At 40.5% G+C, this 23,247-nt stretch overlaps 1 protein-coding gene across 1 annotated transcript in view; it reads right to left on the reverse strand.

Moving 5' to 3' along the window:
- ADGB (androglobin) overlaps positions 1-23,247 on the reverse strand; it is a 4,124,629-nt gene that overhangs the window by 2,324,783 nt on the left and 1,776,599 nt on the right. The window contains exon 15 of the mRNA XM_044074542.1: positions 5,339-5,443. Within this exon, the coding sequence (XP_043930477.1) occupies positions 5,339-5,443 (105 nt within the window). The remainder of the gene's footprint in view (positions 1-5,338; positions 5,444-23,247) is intronic.

The following is a 23,247-nucleotide window of genomic DNA, read 5'->3' on the forward strand; positions in this document are numbered from 1 at the left end:
ATCTGTGTTTTTTAAATATTGCAATGCTTGAAATTTGATGGTGTAGTGGTAGCATTGATGCCTCACAGCTGTAGGTTCTTGGGTTTGGTTCTTGGCTGGGGTGCCTTCTTTGTGGGAGGTCTGTATCTTCTCCCTTTGTTTGTGTGGATTTGCTTTTGTGTCCTCCCATGTTACAAAGACATGTCTGCATTATTTCTTCCTGGGCCTCTGCTGAGAATTGTTTTTTTTTGTTCCAAGTCAGACTGTCCTGATTAACAAATGTTAAATAAAATTGACAGGCATTTGAATTTCAGACTTCAGGTTTCTGAATGTTTAATTCCTTGCATATTCGATGGTGCAGTGGTAGTATTGTTGCCTCACAGCTATAGGTTTTCTGGTTTGATTCTTGGCTGGGGTGCCTTCTGTGTGGAGTCTGCATCTCCTCCCTGTGTTTGTGTGGATTTGCTCTGGTGCCCTGTCATTTTACAAAGACATGTCTGCAGTATTAATCCCTGGGTCTCTGCTGAAAATTGTTTCTGTTCTGTCAGCAGTAAAATTGACAGGCATTTGAATTTCAGACTTCATGTTCTTCAGAATACATAGTAACACAACCTTTTTTCTAGCAATTTTCTAAGTTTATAAGATGAATATTTGAAATTTGTCCCTATTTTTGGGACTGTATTCCCCCATTATTGGCTTCGTCCAGGTTTTGTGCTAAGGTTGACAGCTATGACAAGAACTGAATTCACTGAATATGTTTGAGGGCTGTATTCCCTCATTACTGGGTTTTTCCAGGTGTTTTGTACTAAGTGGTTGACAGCTATGGTGAGAACTGAATTCATTAAATGATAGCCATTTAAGTTTCAGTCTTCCTCTCTTTCACAAAGCAGCTGATTTGGCATAGTGGTATGTTGCTCTGACTGTTTTGCACAGGGACCTTGGCAGTAAAACATATGGTGGTAACACAGCATTATACAAGCAATGTTTAATGTGTCCCTGGTTTTTGGGCTTTTGACCCCTCCCCCAATACATTTTGGCTTTTTCCAGTTTTCTTGTGCTGTGAAGTTGAGATGCAGTTGAGTATTGAGTAGATTTTACAAGGAGCTGAGAGCTGCAGGGGAACAGAAGTTTAGTGTTTTGCCTTGCTAATAGCACAACAGGTTGTGTACTTGCTTTTGGTGCAGAAGGCTGTGGGTTCTACTCCCACAAGGGGCGGATGCTGCCGTACTGAGAATGTTCTCCTTGGTGAAGATACTAAGTATGAGTCTGTTATCAGTTTGCCATCCATTTCCTCTTGCAATATTATTACTAGCTTATCATTTTTTAATGTAATATAGGCAATTTATTCCTGAGGGGCAGCAGACACTTTATTTTTCGATGAAACTCTCTGCCTGCATGGAACACCACTGTACTCATGTTTTATTTAAAAAAATATATATTTTTTTTATACTGCAGCAAACTGTTTGTTACAGTTTATATCCTGTCTGCATGGAGCTCTACAATGCTCATGTCTTAGTTAAAAAAAATCTTCTTTTTAAACTGTAATAAACTGCTTGTTACAAATGTAGCAAGCAGTTTGCTATAGTTTATACTCCGTTGGCACAAAGTGCTATAACTCTCTGGTTTTAGTTAAAAAAATAATAATAATTTTGTTTTACTTTTAAACTGTAGCAAACTGTTTGGGGTGTAGCTGCTACAATTTAGAACATGTGCAGGGTACCCTAGTGCTCAGGGTTGACTGCAAATGCAATACCAAATTTTAAAAGAAGTGCTGCATTAAGGAGAGACTGGTATTGGCTGATAGCACCCCCCAACACTTTGCACCAGGGGCAGTTGCCCCTCTCGCTCCATCCTAGCTATGCTACTGATATACATGTACAGACATTAAATAATACACATTAACAATTGCACATAAAAAAGTAAAAGTAGATATTTGCCCTTGAGTCGAAAATGACTCATGACAACTCTATGGGTTGACCCTCATAGGTTTCTCATGGCATATTACGGAAGTAGATTGCCAGGCATTTCTTCTGCACAGATAATGCTGCTGTCTAGTTATGCCCTACCAAGTTCTGAACCCAGGTCTACCAGTTGGTAATCCTATACCTGAACATCTAAGCTATCAGGCTGAGTTAACAATTACACATACATTTGCTAATTAGACTGCATTCATATGAAAAAAGGCAACTATTACAGCATAAAAGACACTCATGCATTAGTGGATGTTGAGCATGGAATATTTTAAGATGCATATTAGTTGATGTGATGCCCATCAGTATGTCAGAATATGTGGTGGTCACCACTGCCACCAAAATGTGACGCCCCCATGCTGGGCCAGCAATCAAGGAGCTTGCATCCTTACCATTGACACTGGAGAGGGACGGGCATATGGAATGCAAATGGATACACTCAGTATTTCCAGATGCTGACCTCCCTATATCAAGTACACTTTCCCTTAAGAGCACACAAGGAACACACTCAGCCTGGGGTCTGGATGTCTCTATATCTGTCTCCCTCCAGGTCTCCAATAAGACTCCTCACTGGTACAGCTGTAGGGTTAGGTCCTTAGCAGAGTGTCCAAGCCAAGTTCTCCAGCACCCTCTCTGTGAACCCAGTGCTTTGTGTCCCTGCCCCAAGTAGCTGACAGACACACTCTTTACGATTTAATTTTCACACACACACACACACACACACACACACACACACACACACACGTGTGCGCGCATACACATAAACACATACAAACATACACACACACACACACACACACACACACACACACCTGGGAAAGGCTGGCACAGATTACTGGCTCTACCAATTTTGCCAAGACTATAAGGTAGATTCACTGCCACCAGTCAATTCCTACAAGCCTCTTACAAAGGGTATCCAATTATACAGTGCAATATTAATACTAACACAAATGATAGTAGTTGACCAAGACAGTTAGGCCTTCTGGAGTGGCCCACACAGTGTCACCAAATAAATATAAGTACTCTCAAAGGTTAGATACTTTTTACAAGAACCAGCCCCAATGAAAATTTTAAATATATTTAATAATAAATAATAATAAAATGAAAATAGTGAATATATATTTACAGTAAACCACACAGTTCAAATCACAGAAAGTATAAAAATTAACACTGATGGACAGACTCATACAAATAAAGTGGCACAGTGGTGCAGCGGTTAACATTGTTGCCTCACAGCAAGAGGTTTTCTGGTTTGATTCTCAGCTGAGGTGCCTTCTGTGTGGAGTCTGCATATCCTCCCTGCATTTGTATGGGATTCCTTTGGGTACTCCAATTTCCTTCCACATTCCAAAGACATGCGTTTGGAGCATTTCTCTCCAGGCCTCCACTGAAAATAGGCTCTGTCCTAGTCGGACTTTTATAGTCAACAAATGTTAAATAAATAAATAAAATAAAGAAAGAAAGAAAAGCACTCTCTAAACTAAGCTTCACTACTTTCTTGATTGACTCTAGGAAAATTTACTATTCCCTAACAACTTACTTGGACAAGGCAAGACGAAGTACATGAGTAGTCTTTCTAGTCAGGCATCCAGACAGAATACTCAATACTCTGAGATTTCTCTTTTTAATATCTAAAATATAATTTCCAAGAGGGCTGGCAGAATGACCTCATCTGGTCACCTGACTCTAGGTTCTCGGTGTATTCCCCTTTGAAGCTGAGACAAGAATTTAGAGTAGATGGCTACAATACACATCTAAATGTTTATGGCAGTGCCTGGGGCTTCCCCTCTTTTTACTGAGCTAATGAGCAAAGGCTTTTTTTCCCAGACCTAGCATCTCCAGTCCTACTTAGCATTGTGGGGTACCATTTTAATGGTTTAACATCTCATTTACATTTCTTTTATTTTTCTTAAAGCAAACTAGCTGGTTAACCGCTGCTGTCCCAGGATCCTCTTTTAAAACATATACATTTAATTCAGTTAGAATAATACATGTACATTTCTTTTTATTTCCGCAGGGTGCACTGTTGAGACATTTTAACTCAAGCAAACCTCACAAACACATTTTCAGCACAAGCATCTGTACAAATCCATTTGATAAACAAATGACATACACTTCTAATACATTTGTATAAGCATCTTGTATAAATCAGTTTGATATTCAAAGGACATATTCTTTTCAAAACTCCAGCTGGTTATGCTGGCACTTGCCCATATCATCTTGGTGGGTTTGTGAGATAAACAATAAATTGTTATTAGTTCTTAAAAATTCAAAGAAATGGCTATGAGGAAAGAAACTAGGTATGGTAGAAAATGTTAATATTGTAGTCAAAAGATGAGGTGTAAAGTAAGTTCAGAAACAACTATATGTATAGCTGTTATAACATTTATTATCAGACATATGGGGGTATATAAGATCACAGCTTAAAGTCTGTTCTGAGGGACAGCACCTCAGGAGTGTAGCAACTCTCACTCACACTGTCTTCCAGTGTCAGTATTGCAACATGACTCATGAATTTATGCTAGCCATAATCTTGTGGTTCTTATTAAGTGTGCAGACTGTTAGGCCACTGACTTTGTTCATTTCATAAAATGTTCAAAGTGAAACTACAGCCACCGTCACCTTCTGCCTAAATGGTCAATTTTCTATTACAGAGAAATCCAATATTCTATACTGTAAATCTGGGCCATTTCCTGATATACTTCTCTTTGCTTTGAAATGTAGCAGTATATTCTACCTGCACTTGTATACAAGGAGTGCTGGACAGTACATTTAATAAGCATTTTCAAATATTGTTCCTTTTCTATTAGTGCATGATTAAAAGAACAAGTCCATTCCAAAACAGCCTGTAACATATACTGCATTTTTTTACTTATTAACTTTAAAGTGGTAATATATGAAAATATCTTTATTACTAGCAGGCAAAGCAAGCAATGGTTCTTTTTGAATTCTGAACAATTACTCTGTGCTTGATTCAGACAGAAGCAAAATGGACTTAAGACTCAAACAAATCTGACATATTCAGTATAACAAATATTTTATTCTTTTGTATTACACGTGTCTTCTTTACATCTCAGCATCTGTTGCAATGACCAGTACTTAAAATTTAATTGTGGAATTGTGGAAAGAATGACTTAATAGCAGAAGAGGCTATAACTATCTGTGAATAATTGCAATATGCAAATGCTTACTTAAAATACAACATGAGCATGTATCATTCCATTTGATTAAGTGTTACTGAGCCTGCAATTACAAGATAATGCTGGAAGGGAATACTTTTATAAAGTGAGTCATCTGCAGTCACCCCTTTGCAAAATTACAACTTTACACAATGTAAATGTTTCACAAATGAAACACAATGCTTATCATTACTGAAACTGCATACATACCTTTAGTAGGACTGCTTGCCTTGTGTTGATGATTATTTTTGTTCTCCTGTACAAAGATATAAGAAAACCCTGCAATTAATCTTGTCATTATTAAGAAGCATACACCTGTAACATATGGAAGAATAATATTAGCTGAAATTACATACAATACATTAGGGTGCTTGTTTTACTGCAGACAGCAGTGTAATAATGTACAAACTCACAATATGAAGGCTTAACAATGAAGAAGTAGCACAAGGAATTCAAAAATTAACATGTTATATGAAAATAATTATGTTTGCATGACATTTGCATTAATCAACCATCAAATAGGACAATCGATTTTAAATGCATACCAAAAAGATATCACATGTGCTATTTCTCATGACATGAAAGGTCAGTGCCACTTACTGAAAGATCAGTGAAATTTCAAAGCAACATAGGCCATGGTATTGGCACTGAGCAGTTTAAGTAGATGTAGAAAATGTAGTTTCCTCAAAAAGCTCACAGACGACTGTTCTTTTTGGTGGCTGGAAAGTTCTGAAGGGATTGGTGTTCAAATATGTCTTTTAGACAGCTCAGCTGAAGATGACTAATGGTTTGGGCACATGGAAGGTCTCGTGAAGCTTTGGAAGCTGGTCATCTGTTACATCCTATGCAGGATATAATTCATATAAAGTTGTGGAGAAAACCAAACAACTACTGATTGGTTCAATGAGGTTTTTTGTTGATAATACTTATTCCATTCAAATTTGGCTTAAAAGGTGAAAATGTATTTCTTCTGTTAAGTTACATTAGGAAGTGAGCTTCAAATTCAGGCTACTTTACTTAGCCAGAATGAAGATCTTCTCCCCAACAAGCACTAAAAATTCCTGGATCTCGATGCAGCAGTTGCAGAACTGACTGTATTTAAGTAACAATATATACATTGTCAGGAAAAATCCATCCATGAGGAACAAAATGTACTAAGCAAGTAGTCAGCATTGCTCCAAGACTTGAGATCTGTGCTTTTAAAACCTTTTCTGCTTTGTAAAAAGCAAATGGATTATCAGAGGAAGGACAATTAAAAGGTTAAAAAAACACCACAGGAGGAGTTTACTATCGAAACAATTGTGAAGATGCATGAAGAAAATGAGCATAATTAAATGTTAGAGTAGGTCTATGTAGGTCATGCATCAGGAACTAGTGACTAGTGAGGCTACTGAAGATCCTCACACACAAGTATAAATTTATATACTTTTTCATATACTTTTTCATATATATTTTACATTATGATGTATGTTTATTTTATGGCTTGCAAATTTTGCACAAAAAGATCTTTAAATGTGTTTTAAAAGTTTCTAATGTTGATTTCTTTTACTTGGAAGGGGATGTATATGTGATATCATGAATTTGCATTGTTATGTTTTAAGTGGTATATACCTTTTAGTTAACTGACAATTAACATTAATGAATTAGGAGGTATTTAAAGCTGGGTCAATATATATACTATATATTATATATATATATATATATATATATATATATATATATATATATATATATATATATATATATATATATATATATATATGTGTGTGTGTGTGTGTGTGTTTTTTGTATGTATCTGTCATTCTGATGAAGTTTTTTACTTAAAAAATGAAAGCGCCCAATAAATACTTTCTGGTGGATCCTGGTGCACTACTTCCTTTTGTTTTTGTTTTTGTTTTTCATGGTTTGGAATATCTGTGGATACCTTTATTCCTAACCAAACCATCTTTATAACTATGCGGAACAAAAAAAAATTTAACCCACTAAGCTTCCAATCAGAACTTAAAGCTTGTAATTGGGCACCACTAAAACACCTCCCTCTTGACGAAGCAGTGTCATATTTTAACTCTAAATTCTTGCATATCCTAGAACACCATGCCCCCACACGCACTGTTAGGACCAGGAACAAAACCCCTCCCTGGCTCACAAAAGAGACTAGGCATAAAATGCTTATTAGAAACAAAATCTGGGCCAAATGGAGAACAGCTAAAAACCCAACAGATCACCAAAGAAACACCACAAAAAAGCTATCTATACTTTTTGACAAAAAAAACTTTTACTTCAAATTCCAACAATCTCATCAACAGAATCCACAGTGTTTCTGGTCAGGTATAAATTAGACTCCTACACCCAGGACATTCCAAGACACCAACCCCTTCTGGCTTCTCTCATAACTCTCCCAACCAGATTGCTGATGCCTTCAACATCTTTTTTTACAGGCACAGTCCAATCTCTAGCAAATACCCTAACACCTGTTAGCTCATTTGAGCTACCCTTTTCAACTACTTTACCTCCTACATTACATTTACAACCTGTCCCTACAGCCCTCATCTCTAAGCTACTTCAGAAACTAAAACCATGTAAACCCTCAGCTGACCTGCTGCCAGCGGAATACTTACAAATTGCAGCAAAGGTGCTTGCCTATCCCATTTCTATCCTAATAAACAGAACCATAACTGAAGGATCCATCCCATCTCTTTGGAAAATCTCCCATATTATCCCACTTCATAAGGGGGGTAACTCAAACGAACTCTCAAACGTTCGTCCCATAGCCCTACTCTCTCCATTATCAAAAGTCATGGAAAAATGTATCCACCAGCAACTACTTAATCACCTTCTCCAAAATAATCTACTTGCTGACTGCCAGCATGGCTTTAGGCCATTCCATATTACTACCACTGCACTCTTATCCTTTATGACTGCATTAATAAAAATAGAAACAATAACAAGCTGTCCTCTGCTCTCTTTATAGACCTCTCAAAAGCCTTCGATATGGTCAACCATCAGCTTCTTTTAGACATCCTTAAATCACTTTCATTAGCTACACAGGCAGTCCAATAGTTCAAGTCCTATCTAGAAAATAGACAACAGGCTGTCCTGTGGAATAATTATGTATCCACTCACCTCCCTATTACCCTTGGTGTCCTGAAAGGCTCTATTTTGGGACCCCTCCTTTTATCTATCTTCATTAATGATCTGAATGCAAACCTTCCTCAAGCCACCTGCATACAATATGCAGATGATTCTACATTACTCTGTGCTGCCACCTCTTCACCTGAACTCCAGTCCATCACCCAAAAAGTATTCAATCTAGTAGAAAACTGGTTTCTTCATAGCTGTCTCCTCCTGAACCCCAAGAAAACTAAATTATTGATGTTCATTCCCGCACAGAAGTCCTCCCCTATTGATATCACAGTCGCAACCAATAATGGCACTGTCATAACACCTGACACAACCACTAAACTTTTAGGGGTAACAAGTGACCATCACCTCAACTTCGACTCTCACATTAACCTAACCATTAAATCAGTCAACAGAAAACTAGGTTTCCTTTACAGGATCAAACCTTTCCTTACTCCTTTAGCCAGAACTACCACTGCCCACACACATCTCATCTCCACACTCCTATATGCCTCCCCGATCTACACTAATCTATCCAAAACTAACCTCAATAAGCTAGCAACCTCCTACCATAACATTGCCAGATTTGTCACTGGCTCCCCATTTAGAATCCACCATTGCAAGATACTACAACATCCCAGTAATACTCCAATACTCTGTAACCTTATCACGCCTTACAAGAATCTTACAACCCTATGGGTCAGCTAACAAATTACTAGTAACCATCCAGAAATCCAACAATAAATCAGGTGACTGTCTTTTCACTAACTCTGTGGGAAAATCTTGGAACAAACTTCCCAATGACCTTCAACACCATTTTCAAGAAGCACCTAAAATCTTTCCTTAAAACACAATGGCTATGTCCATGCACAAACCCTGACTAATAAATCTCCCTGAGCATTAACCTTCTTAAATGCTTACTACATGTGTAGAACAGGTTTTATCTGTACTTTTCCACTCATGACTTATTGAATCTGAATGCTCTCCACCGGCATGTTTACTTGTGCGTTCTAATGTATCTCTCTGAATTTTCTCAACCAGTCCTAGCCTTCTCATTGTTTAACAATTAGCTCCCTACTGTGTGCACTAGTGTTGTTTCCTCTTGAATAACTTCTTGTTTCTTCCTCTCTTGTAACAAAGTAACCACTACTGGTATCTTATGATCACTAAAACTGCCTCTATTGTAGTTTAGTGCTGAACTGTATTTTATATGTATATCATTGTTAAAATTGTAGTATTCTTTATTATTATTATTTTTGTATTTTTACATTCTATTTGCATAAAGGTACTTATCTCCCCGGGCCTCTGCTGAATATGGACATGTATCCAGTTGGACTAGCCTGGTCAACAAATGTAAAATAAAATAAAATAAATAATAAATAGTAAATAAAATAAGAAGTTGGGGGAAAAAACTGGCAACTGAATGGACTGATTCAAATTTGCCTCCATGGCTACCTTAGGCATGAAGAAGGGTTGGTTGGAGAGTCACTCTGTCTTTATGAAACACCAGATATGGTGAATTAATAGAGCCTGCAACTTGGACACTCTTCTTGCCGAAATTATAGCTACCAGAAAAGTGGTGTTCCATGATAGAAATTTCATTTCAAAAGTTGCAGCAGGCTCAAAGAGACAGTGTAAGAGATTGCAGCACAAATGAAAGGTCCCAATGGGGAGAAGGCTCTTTGACTGGAGACCAGAGGAGGAAAACACCTTTCAAAAAGGCCTTATAAAGACAAGAAGAAAAAGTAGGCTCCTCACAAATATGGAAGTTAGAAATAGCCACCAACTGCAATTTGATAGTAGAAAAACTAGCTTCATCCTGAAATATTGAAGATAAAAAAATAAGATATATGGAATGGGAGCCAAGAAGTGGTCCAGATTATGCTGCTGGCCCCAAATAGAAAACATTTCCATTTGCTAGCATATACCTTTCTGGTGGATGCCTTTGAGAGGCCAGAATAATGTCTCTAATGGGCGATGGAAGCCTGGACTGATTTAGGATTACAGGAAGTGGACAAACCACGTGGTCAGATGCAGAATCTGAAGATTTGGGATCAGAAGATTGGGGGGGGTGGAAATGAGATCAGGAAGGGGATCTAGTACCCAAGGAGGGGGGTACCTCAGGTGAGACCAAGGAGGGGAAACCACACATGCCGAGGCCAAAAGGGGACAATAAGGATCAAGGTAGCCTTGAGGTGTTGAGCTTTCTGAAGCACTCTGGGAATGAGAGGAATAGGAGGGTAAGAAGAAAGGTGACTTGGAGACCAATCGTGAACCAGAGCATCCCTGGGGGACTCCCCGGCTGGGGGAATCAGGGCAAAACACCGGCTGCATTTGTGGTTGTGAGGGGAAGCAAACAGATTCCAGCTCGGATGACCCCATGAAAGGAAAATCTCTATCTCTAATGAAGAATTCAGGTACCACTTGTAAGTACTCAGGATGGCCCTGCTGAGTCTGTCTGCTAACATGTTGGACTCCCTGGGAATGTGTCTTGCAGGAAGAAAGCGTCCCAAGGACATCACCCATTCTCACACTCTCATGGCCTCGCGACAAAGCAGATAAGCATGTGTGGCCCCTTGCTTGCTGATATCCCACACAACTACCATGTTTTCCATGTGAACTGCAATGGTACTTACAGGGAGTCAGTCCTGAAAGGCTTGCACTGTGAGAACTGCTGTCATCTGCAGTATGTTTAAGTGCAGTTTGGTCTCTGCATGGACCTTGAACAGTTATTCCCTGGTAATGCCTCCCTACCCCAACAAGGAGGCATCTGAGGTCACTGTGGTGCTGGGGGGAGGAAGAGAAAATGGCCTGCCTGCAAAGAGGTCAGGAGAATGAATCCAACAAAGGAGATGATGCCTGCACACCAGGGCGAGACAAACTGGGGCCATCATCATGTGAGAAAGAGATGACCACTGGATTGTTAGAGTCCACTGCAGAACCCTCATGACTAATGGAACCAAATAAATGGTTGCCGCCATGGACCCTAAGGCCCTGAGAATGAAGCAGATCTGAGGATGAGATAGATCTAGGAGGCACTGAATATAAGATCTGATAAGATGAATATGCCTGAGATGTAACGCTCCAATCTCTGACATAGTGTCCAGCTGAATTCCGATGAACTCCAAGTTTTGGGAAGGAATCAGGTTCAATTTGGGTAGATTCACTGTGATTCCTAACTGGTCAAATAGGTGAAGCATGTACTGAATAGCTGTGATCAGTCAATGCTTGGTGGGAGCTGTGAGGAGCCAATCATTGAGGTAAGGAAACACCTGGAATCCCTGCAGTCTCAGGTGAGCTGCAGCCACTGCCATGCACTTGGTGAACACCCAGGGCACTGCGGTGAGACCAAAGGGCAGGGCCCTGAACTGGTAATGATTGGCCCCTACTTGAAAGAGGAGGTGTCTCCTGGAGCACCTGTCTATTTTTATATGATAGCACGCATCCTGGAGATCTACAGAGCACATCCAATTGTCCTTGTGCAGAAGAGGCATTATGGAATAGATAGTGACCATCCGGAACTTGGACTGTTTGACAGACAGATTAAACATGCTTAGGTCCAGAATTGGCCATAGGTCCCCCATCTTCTTTGGCAACAAAAAGAAGCGAGAGTAAGTTTCAGTTTCTAGTTGTCCTTGGGGGAACCTCTTGGATGGCTCTCTTCTGAAGAAGTCTGAGTACTTCTTGCTGAGCTAACTCTCTCTGATGAGGTGGTACATTGGGGAGGCACTTTCTGATTGGAGAGGGTGCTGGGAAAAGGGAACAAAATAGCCCTTGGAAATAACATTTAGCACCCAGCGATCTATTGTAATATTTCCCCAAGTCAAAGTGTGCAGTGACAAACAACCCCCGACTGCCTCCATGGCAGGACAGTCAGGCAGCACTTCAGGAGTGCTGGAAGGGCTTCTCAGAGAAAGGTTCCCTGGAGCCCTGATTTTGCGGACCCCTCTGCCCCTGGGGCGGCGTGTGCCATTAAACCCTCTCCCCTGATCTCTAGAAAAGGACTTGTCCTGAGCATCTTGAAAGCAAGACTGCAACTTTTGAAAGCATAATTTCCTAGTCCCCCATTGAGTCTTAGAAAAGGACTGCTGAGGGGTAGAAAACTTGATTCCCACAGCTGGCAAGGTCTTGCTTTCATGCTCACTGTGGGTGAGTTTTTCCTTGACTGAAGGACCAAACAGGGTGGCTCCATCAAAAGGGGCGCTGGTGAAGAATGCCTTAAAGCACTCCGCAAACCCACTAAAGGCAGAGCCAGGCATGATGCCGAACAGCGATGCCTGTACCTGCAGCTCACGAGGCACCTGCTGCAGTATTAGAGATCAGCCTCATCAAGAAATTTGACAGGGAAGCGAAAGTAAACAGCTTGGAGAACACCTTACTTAGTTCCCCTGCAGGCAACAACTCAGAGGGGGAAGTGGTGAGTTCCTTGACCAAATCATTCTGGAGTCGGGTGAAATGTGCCAAGTAATTAAGCACCTGCAGACCGAAGGTAGCTGAGGTGAAGACCTACTTTCCATGTCTGTTGATTGCCTGGGACTCGCGGTTAGAAGGATGAACAGATGTACTTTGCTCCTCCAACCCGTTTTGGTGGCAGCAGCTAGCAGCTACCACAACTGCATCAACTGGCAAACACTTTGACCAAAACTGCCTGTCAGAAGGTGGACTCAAAAAGTTGGTACATTTTGGTACCAGCTCCAAAGTAACTGTCTCCTTCCATACCCTGCTAGCGATGAGGTCTATGAGTTCATCAGCATGGAGGAGAAACACAGGAGGTAGATGGTCCTGTCCCGAAAGCCTCAGAAACATGGACTCCTTGGAGGATGGGGGTAGAGAAGACCATCCACCCTTCAACTTGAGGATTTCCAAGATGTCCCCAAAGCAGACATACCTGGGCAGAGATATGGGGAACCCATCCCCTTCATCAAGGTCCATATTCTCTGTGGGAGACTCCACAAGGGCATCTAGGTTCCTCCTCTTGAACAATCTGTTCTGAGGTACCTTCCCTGGGAGGTGCTTAGGTAAGATTCAGAAGAGAGGGGAACCCCAAGGGTGGTAGGTCCCCCAAGGGAGTAGCTCCCACCTGAAGGCTAGTTCAAGAGAGCTGACCAAGAACAGGATGAGAAGAGTCCACTCTCAGGGGCTGGGGAGGTTCCTGGAAGGCAGGGTTGGTAACTCAGGTGGAGGAGGGAGAACATCCTCTCTACTACCAGGAAGGCTGAAGGAATGGACAATGCCCAATCCCCACTCCCGGCAGGTTGACAGACGAGATCAGACAGGAGTCCCTGTGGACTATGATGTTTGCAGATGACATTGTGATCTGTAGTGAGAGTAGGGAACAGGTGGAGGAGACCCTGGAGAAGTGGAGATATGCTCTAGAGAGAAGAGGAATGAAGGTCAGCAGGACTAAGACAGAATATATGTGTGTGAATGAGAGGGAGGATAGAGGAATGGTGAGGATGAAGGGAGTAGAGGTGGCAAAGGTGGATGAGTTTAATACTTGGGATTAACAGTTCAGAGTAATGGTTAGTGTGGAAGAGAGGTGAAGAAGACAGTACAGGCAGGATGGAGTGGGTGGAGAAGAGTGTCAGGAGTGATTTGTGACAGACGAGTACCAGTAAGAGTGAAAGGGAAGGTCTACAAGAGGGTAGTGAGACCAGCTATGTTATATGGGTTGGAGACAGTGGCACTGACAAAAAGGCAGGAGTCAGAGCTTGACATGGCAGAGTTGAAGATGTTAAGATTTGCATTGGGTGTGACGAGGATGGACAGGATTAGTAATAAATATATTAGAGGGTCAACCCAGGTTGGAAGGTTTGGAGACAAAGCCAGAGAGGCAAGATTACATTGGTTTGGACATGTGCTGAGGAGGGATGCAGAGTATATTGGGAAAAATATGCTAAGGATGAAGCTGCCAGGTAACAGGAAAAGAGGAAGGCCTAGGATAAGGTTTATGGATTTGGTGAGAGAGGACATGCAGGTGGTTGGTGTGAAAGAGCAAGATGCAGAGGACAGGAAGAAATGGAAACAGTTGATCTGCTGTGGCGACCCCTAATGGGAGCAGCCGAAAGAAGAAGAAGACGTTTTTCTGTTATGTCAGAACTTTTCTGCGGTATTATTTTCTCTGTGATCTCTGAAGTCTTGACTAGCACTGTGCAGCAAGAAGTATTGTCTTGTGTTTTTATTATTTATTATTAAATATTTTTAAACCTTTCAACTGTGGTTGTTTTATGTAGAGTTAATTTAAGCTCTAGAGTACATTGCATGTACATAGTGATACTGTACCAAGTCACTCTAATAAGCCTTGACTGTTCAGTCATACTTACCATTTGGATAAGAATATTGCACAGTAATAATTGGACACCCTTTCAGAAGGGCCTTGGAGTAGCTGATATTAGTGGGTGGTGGCAGCTGGTGCTACCGTATAGTCTGGGTAAAAGGGGCACAGCTGGAGCAAGATGCAGAGGACAGGAAGAAATGGAAACAGTTAATCCGCTGTGGCGACCCCTAATGGGAGCAGCTGAAAGAAGAAGTAGCAGGATTTTTAGCCTACCTGATGCACACCCTTAGGAAAAAAGGTACCTAAAATGTATCAAAATTGTATCATCCATGCAGTCAATTGAAAAAAAATCAGGTTGTGGTATATCAAACAATCCCTGTTCTTATATGAGTAAATCCAGTCTTCAGGGAAGCCTGTAGTAAATTAATTTGGCCAGTTTAAAAAAAATGGAGAACCACTGTTGCTGGGTGAAAAGGGAGTCAACATCACTGTCTTTGAGGAGTAATTTTGAACCTTTAGAAGAAACCTGTATAAAAGTGGAAAGGGAGGGAAAGCATAAAGGAACACTTCCATCCATGGGAATTAGAAAACATTTGTCTTCCAGATATGTTTGCAATACATCTTGGCTCACAATTTCTTTAACTATCTGGTCTGAGAGGAGGTAAAATGATTTACTTGAGGTGTTCCCCACAGCTGATTCAATTCCTGGAAGATTCCCCAGGTGCAGTTTCTATTTGTGAGGATCTGTTCTGATCCTGCTTAGCTTGTCTGTTACAATGTTTTGCTCTGGAGGAATACATGAAGCCTGAAGAGTCAAACAGAGATGAGTTGCTATCTACCAGCCTATCACAGCAAGTTTGCAAAGACGATAAGCTATGGTCCCTCCCCTTTTTATATACAACATCACTGTGGTGTTATCTGTGAAAACTTGCAAAGGTCATGAAGACCAGCTTTCATTCAAAGCATTTATAATTGCCATAAGCTGTTTGACATTTATGTGCTTTTGTCTGTCGTGTTTGTTTCACAAACCTTGCAATTTCACTCCTCTGGACAAAGCTCCCCATACTAGGCCTGAAGAGGAAGTGGAAGGGAGAATAAGAAACCTTGATTCTGATAGAACTGGTCTACCCACCATAGAACCTCTCTCCTTACAAACCCCAGAAATGCAATCTGAAAAGATAGGGGGTGTAGATGCTGAGTCCAGACTGACCTGAAGTACCACTGAATTTTTCTCATGTGAAGTCTGGCCAAGGGAATCATAACAATCACAGAGGCCATATACTCTTGAATCCTGAGAAATTCCCTAGCAGGTACCTGGTTTTGACTGGAAAAAGGAAGAACTGTTGGAACATATCTACTTTATTTGGAGGAAGAAAAGTTTTTCCCAAGGTATAATCTAATAGACATCACAGGAAAACTGTTCTGGATGAAGGGATATAAGGAAATTTCTATAAATTCACTTTAAATCCCAGACTGTGTTGAAAATTCTGAACACTTGCTGTGCACTTGATAAGGAATCTTGACAACTGGAAATAGAGTCTGCTAACATAACTCGATCATCCCAATATGGAAAAATGTCAATGCCCTGAAGTCTGAAATAAGCAATTGCTGTAAACAGATAATTTGTAAATACCCTTAGAGCAGTAGACAGTCCAAAGGATAAGACAGTGAACTGATAATGCAAGCTAGATTCAGAAAATCTTAAGCATGACATGTTTCCAATGGGAATGTGATGGTAAGCATCTTTTATGTCTAGCTTTACCATGAAGACTAGTAAAGGGACAAGAAGTAAAGTGGTCTGAAGGGATAACATTTTGAACTTTGGGACCCTGAGAAAAAGACTGAGAAAGAAGAGGTCTAGCACATGCCTCCAGGTCCATTCTTTGGCAACAGACACATCCGTAAATAAAACTTTTTGTTAATTTGGCAAGAAGGCACTTTTTGTAGGACTCCATGAGAAAACATTTGTTACAGAACTACAGGAAACAGAGACATTTGGTTTACTTGGCAAGGAGGAATGCACTGGAAAGGACAAATGAATTTCCATTACCGAGTGCACCTCTGTTAAACAACTTTCAGAACCCTATCATCTGTAAAAATCTGGTGCCACAAAGGAAGGTATAGACTCAGAGAGATGAAGGGGCAGATTACCAGGATGTGTGCGTGTGTGTGTCTGTGTGTGTGTGTGTGTGTGTGTGTGTGTGTGTGTGTGTGTGTGTGTGTGTGTGTGTGTGTGTGTGTGTGTGTGTGTGTGTGTGTGTGTGTGTGTGTGTGTGTGTGTGTGTGTGTGTGTGTGTGTGTGTGTAACGGCGGCTGAAGAGGTAAATCATCATTTTGACTTTTTTAGACTGTCTTTGACTACAGGAGGGTTTCTCTTTCTTTTTGGAGCTTTCTTAACATTGCTTTTTAAAATCCTGTTTCTTGGCACCTTGTTGCTTTTTTTTTTTTTTAAAGTAAGCTAAGGTGGAAGAAATTCTTAATTATCTAAAATAAGAAGGTTGGAAGATTTGGTTCACCCCTTGAATCAAAATTCCCCTCTCATCAAATCACTTAAGCACCTCAGCTGCAGAAGGGCCAAACAGAACTTAAGAAAATGGAAAATTTCAGTTTTAACATCTTCAGGGAAATTTTGCAAATTTAACCAAGCAAATCTTCTCATGACAGACCCAGAAGTGACGGACCTGTAGATAGTATCAGCAGTGTCAGAAGACCACTAAGATATGTTTAATTATATGAGAAACTGATACAAAAGAGGCAGTCAAAGAATTTTTCACCTCAGAAGAGGAAAGGTTAATAGTTAACTTTTCCATGTTTGCAGGAGAATACTAGGCTAACTGTCCTGAAGGGCCATTTTAAGCCTGGCCAATAACCCCAGATCAGAATCAAACCTTGTGCCTGTGAGACGAATAAGTGAACCATTATGCCAAAACCGCCCATAAAGGACAGAAATAGAAACTTTAACACATGAGCCTGGCAGTTTAAAATTCTGAATGTTAAAGTAGCAGATGAATAAACTTTCTTCCAAATTTCTCAAAAGCTTTCACATCTTTGTCGAAGATAATGAAATTAGCATTAGTAAACTACCTAACAGAAGCAGTTTTGGATAGTGAAATCACTGATTTGTGGTTAGAAAATAAGTATTTGTGAGTATGAGGCACTCTGTATAACCTGTCAGTCTTCCTAAGGGCAGGAGGTTGACTGGTAAACTACAAGTCATCAGGAAGACATTTTCTAAAGCAAATAAAATAGCAGGAACGACTGCAGACCAAAGAATATCCAACTGTAACAAATCAAAATACATTTGCAGGGAAATAGGAATCTCATTCTGATATCACTGAAAAAACTTTCGCTTTAGATAAAAGTTTTAAAAAGAAAGGTCTTCTGGAGGGGAATCCGAAGGAACACTTTCTGGTTGTGAAGAAAAACATAAAGCACAACATTCTTTCTCCAGTCCCTGCTCTTCTAACTAAAAATCAGTCAGAAAGAGAACTCCTTCTCTACTCTTTCCTGAATAAGAAGTAAGTAAAGAAAAAAAAAACAGAGACTGATTTCTTAGCAAATCACAGCAAATCTTCCCTGTTCATTAAGACAGAAACATGAGAGGCCAAGATTTTTTACCTTTTTTCTTTTCATTTCCTTGGAAACTCCATGGCAGTTCGTAGCTCTAGGTGCTACACTAGGGGGGGGCCAAGGGAAAACAACAAGCATTTCGAAGAACAAAATCTGGCCACAGCAGAATGACCCATTGCCACCTGAGGCAAAACCAGAGTTGGCCTGACACACAAAGACTCACTGACAATTTGATTCTTCTCCTCTACGCCCACTTAAATATTTGTATTGATAATGATTCCCTATTCACACCACATATACTGAGAAATTTAGAAACAAAGTACTATGGTGAAATATCTGCATATATAAACTATATAACAAGAGAAAAAAATGCTTAATGCTTACAAGAGCTTTCCAGAAATGCTTACAAAAGGTCTCATTCTATCTACCTTAACAGCACACGTAATCAAACTAGTAATGAGCTTAAGGGAGCCATTAGTAAGCTCAGAATTGAGTATGAATGTAAAACAGCCACTAAAACCTAAAGTAACTACAAACTTTGCTTTAAAAATGTCAGGATCTTAAACAGACTAACATTCAATAATGTTCAGCACTAATCCCTCATTATACTGCACAATGTGACCAAAAGGAAATAGCTGATATCCTATCTAACATATTTAGTGCTATTACACACATTCCACAATCCCAGGCACCTCCTTTAATTACTATGAAAAAAAAGTTCTCTCAGCTCTCTCAAAAGCTACCACCACTGCTTCTATGAGACCTAATAGTATAACAGGCTACCTGATTATCAGTGCCAAATTTGGCCTATCTGAACCTCTACATAACCTCTTTAAGCCTGAAAAACATCCACTATAATGCTGTTATAGAAGGCTGGCCCAACTACAGACCCTAGCAACTACAATCCCATTAGTCTCACTAGTCTCATATGTAAAGCTAAGGAACGTATTGTCTTAGACCTCATTATCTGAACATTGAAAATCTCTTAATCATGTATCCTCATCAATTTGGCTTTGTCAAAGGAAGGTCCTGCCTCTTTAATCACATCAATTTCTTTGAAAAAGCCACATAATTAGTAGCTAGCAGTTAAGCAGTAAATACAGAATATCTGGGCTTGGCCAAAGCCTTTGACACTATTCACAATGCAGGTATTATAGACAGACTTACAAATCTGAGTTTTAAATCTTTGTCTTTATAATGGATACCTAACTAGCTGTCTCAACCAATGTGGTTAGAGCCACAAGTGCCAATTCTGAAAGCAAAAAAGTTACCAGTGGTTTTCCATAAGGCTCATTGCTGGGCCCTTTCCTATTTGGTATCTAAGTCTCAGACCTTCAAGTCAACACTCCTGGCCAATGGTTATCTAAGTTTGCAGATGACTATAAGTTGTGAGCTGCTATTTGATTTTCCACTGACTCAATTGTTGCAACATGGATTAGACCATGTTAACAACAGGTGCAAGGACAATGTTGCCAAAATAGTTGTGAAAAAATGGGAGTATGGTTCATTCTGAAACATTTTTACATACCACATAGGTGACATTCCCCTTCAACTAGACACTGTGTTGAGAAATCTAGGCACTCTTATTGATAATTTCTTATTGTTTTACCATTATGTCTCTGCACTAGTTGAGAAAGCCTTCTATCTGGCTCATCTAATTTCCAAAGGTATCTCCTCTAGATTCACAAAAGTTTTAATTTCTTTTTACTCCCATTTCATCAAACCCTTTATTAAATTTAATGCACCTTTTGGCATGTGTTTGTCTAAGCATACCACTCAACTTTAGAGACACCAAAGATTCACAACTAAAAAGAGCAGTGGCTTCAAAACTCCTTTTTTTATCAAGACAGGCTGGCAAGCCCTCTCTCTCTCTCTATCTGTATCATCACTTATAGTCTCCTCCATGGAGATCTGCGTATAGTCTTTCAAGCTGTGAAACAGACAAACTTCTTTGACCTCCTAAAAAGAGCAGTGGCTTCAAAACTCCTTTTTTTATCAAGACAGGCTGGCAAGCCCTCTCTCTCTCTATCTGTATCATCACTTATAGTCTCCTCCATGGAGATCTGCGTATAGTCTTTCAAGCTGTGAAACAGACAAACTTCTTCGACCTCCTATGCCTTCTTACAGACAAAAGTTATGCATGAAAGTTATGTACTTACCATGATGATAAATACATGTTGTTTTCTTCCATGAGTCTCAACAAGTTGGAATTTTGGATCTGTATGGATCCAAGTTCAGCAACTAAACTTTGGTTCCAGGACACGAGTTTCTCCGCTCTCCTGTAATGCACTGCCCTTACTGCTTGGAAATCGAGTTTACCCCCCCCCCCCCACACACACACATTATCATCGGTCCTGAAGTAAAACACTATTACTAAACAGAATCCATAACTACAAAGAGCAGTCTAAAAGGACTGCAACTAAGCAAGGCTATAGGAAGGTACAGTGCAGTCTAGTAGGAGCCATCAAACAGTGACAATTTGGATGGGGGAGCATTATGGTAAGTACATAAAATTTGCAATCAAAGCTCTTTTCCATCCAGCTAAAGAACTGAGACAGAGTCCCAGCTAAAATACCCCGAGACGCATTAAGGTAGGATATTCTAGAGAATGATAGAGAATGATAGAACCAAAGGAAGCTCTGTACCTGGATTGTAGATCAAGATTGTAACCATGTAGCTGCTGCTCAAATATCATCAATGGGGACTCAGTTAAAATGGCTATGGTGGCCACAACTGCCCTAGTAGAATGTGCCTTCAATTTAGAGGGCAGTGACAATCTCTTAGCCCTGTAAACAAAGATAATACAATCCAATAACCATGTGGACAAGGAAACTGTAGATACACTGGAACCCAGTTTACCTTTAGAAAAGTAAAAAGACGAATAACAAACAGTTGATCACTCTTTTTAAAGTTCTTCCTAGAGTGAAAATGAAAATGAAGTTGATGGTGAACATCAAAAGAATGATGGAGATATTCACCTTTATTTGAGAAATTTGGAAAGATGATCAGTAGGTGTATAGTCTGGTTAAAGTTAGCCTCTGAAGTCACCTTAGTAATAAAAGCTCGGTTATTCCTGAGGGAAACTCTGTCCTTATGGAAAGTCAAATATGGAACTTTAAAAGACAAAGGTCTGCAATTTCAAAACTCTTCTGACTGATGTCATTGCCGTCAGAAACATTTTCCAGGACACAAATTTCAGATCTGCCAAAGCTGAGCTCAAATGGCATCTGTGTAAGACTCTATAACAGGAATGTGATGTCCCAAGGAGGCATGGGATCCCTCAGTGTGAGCCGTATAAGAAAGCCACCCTTTAAGAATGCTTTTGATAGTCTCAAGGAAGCAATGGAGGCATGCTGCTCTCCCACATGAAAATTAGAAATGGCAGGTAATTGTACTTTAGTCATGGAACAACTGACTCCCCATAATGGAAAAGGTCTACCAGAAAATCCAAGACAAGGGTGCGAAGAAGGGGTCTAGACCTATAGCACTAGCCCAAATGGTAAATCCTTTCCATTTACTTCTACAGGTCTTTTTACTGGAGGGTTTCTGGGAAGAGGTGAGACTCTGTACAACCCTAGAAGATCACCTGAAATTTCTGGCCATCAGTGGAAGTGGAGAAACCAAGTGCTCAGATTGAGAGATTTGATGTCCTGGAGTGGCTTGCCAGATGGGTGAGAGATATGATCTGGAAGGTGATCCAGAACCCAGGATGGGTACACCATGTGAAGCCAAAGGAAGGGAAATCAAATCTGTCAAGGCCAAAACCAGGTAAGGAGAATCCATTTTGCTTTGCACCAGGTTGCCTTCTAAAGAAACTTGACAATAAGGGGAGTTGAACGTTAAGTGTACAGATGACCCTGGGGTCAAGTATAGGATTAGAGCATCCCTCATGGACTGTCCCTCCTGAGGGATCAGGGAATGTAGCTGCTGCACTTGGTACTCGTTAGGGCTGCAAGTAGATTGCAGTGAGGCTGGCTCCAGTGGCTGAAGATCTTGGATGGCACTGGTGGATAGAGGGATCATTCAGATGGCAGAAGAATCAGCCTGCCCAGTTTGTCCACCAGGATATTAGACTTCTGTGGGATATTCATTGAAAAAGTAAGGACAGGAAAGACATTACCCTGCCAAAACCTTGTGGCTTCTCAACATAAGCATTAAGACCAGGTTCCAACTTGTCTTGATGTACCAGACTACAGACATATATTACATCTGTACTGTTATTACATTAGTGGAGGACACAATCCTGAAAGGCCTGCAATGCAAGAAGGACTGCCCACATCAACGGGACACTGATGTTAAGATGGACCTCAGTCTGAGACCAAGTATCTTTGACCATGCTTCCTTTGAAATACCCTCCACCACCTCAAAGGGGAGCTGTCTGTGGTTACCATAGCCTTTGGTGGGGGAAACATAAAGGGATATCTTAAAGCAGTCAGCAGTGAAGTCAGCCACCACAGAATATGTTGTCTACAGAAGTTGTTGAGCCTGATGGGGTGGTGCATCAGTTGATACTACATGGACCACTGGATGGATAGAGTGCACTGAAGTAGTCTCAAATAAAACTTTGTAAGTGGGACTAGAGTGATCACAGTTGCCATGGCAGAGAATCAGAAATGCTAGAGGATTCTGAGGGTGTAAAACTCAAGAAGCTGGATGGATGTAGAAAGGACAGTCTAGACAAATGAAGCCTGGCTACCTAGGTGGTGAGGTTGAGGTGGCAACTTATGAATTCTTAGGTTTAAACCAGTCCCAGTTTGGACTTTCTTTTTAATTTATCATAATTCCTAAGGAAGAGCACAAATGAAGTAAGGAGTCTCTTGTGCAAATTAGTGAATCCCTTGTGGGGGCTGTAATGAGCCAGTTAAATGGGAACAGTTCAGATCTGCCAAAGCTGAAGGTTAAAAAGGCACCTGGGTAAGACTCTGTAACAGAATTGTGATATCCCAAAGAAGCATGGGATCCCTCAGTGTGAGCTGTATAAGAAAGCCACCCTTTAAGAATGCTTTTGAAAGCCTCAAGGAAGTAATGGAAGCACTGAATGGGTTGTTCAAGAAGGATGTCACCTGATTCAGGCGGATATCACTGCCATGCACTTGGTGAATACCCAGGGGGCTGTGGTGAGATCAAAGGACAATGCTCTGAACTGGAAATG

The sequence above is a fragment of the Protopterus annectens genome, chromosome 1.part0 (assembly GCF_019279795.1).
Source record: "Protopterus annectens isolate FY-2018-M chromosome 1.part0, PAN1.0, whole genome shotgun sequence".
Classification (NCBI taxonomy): Eukaryota; Metazoa; Chordata; order Ceratodontiformes; family Protopteridae; genus Protopterus; species Protopterus annectens.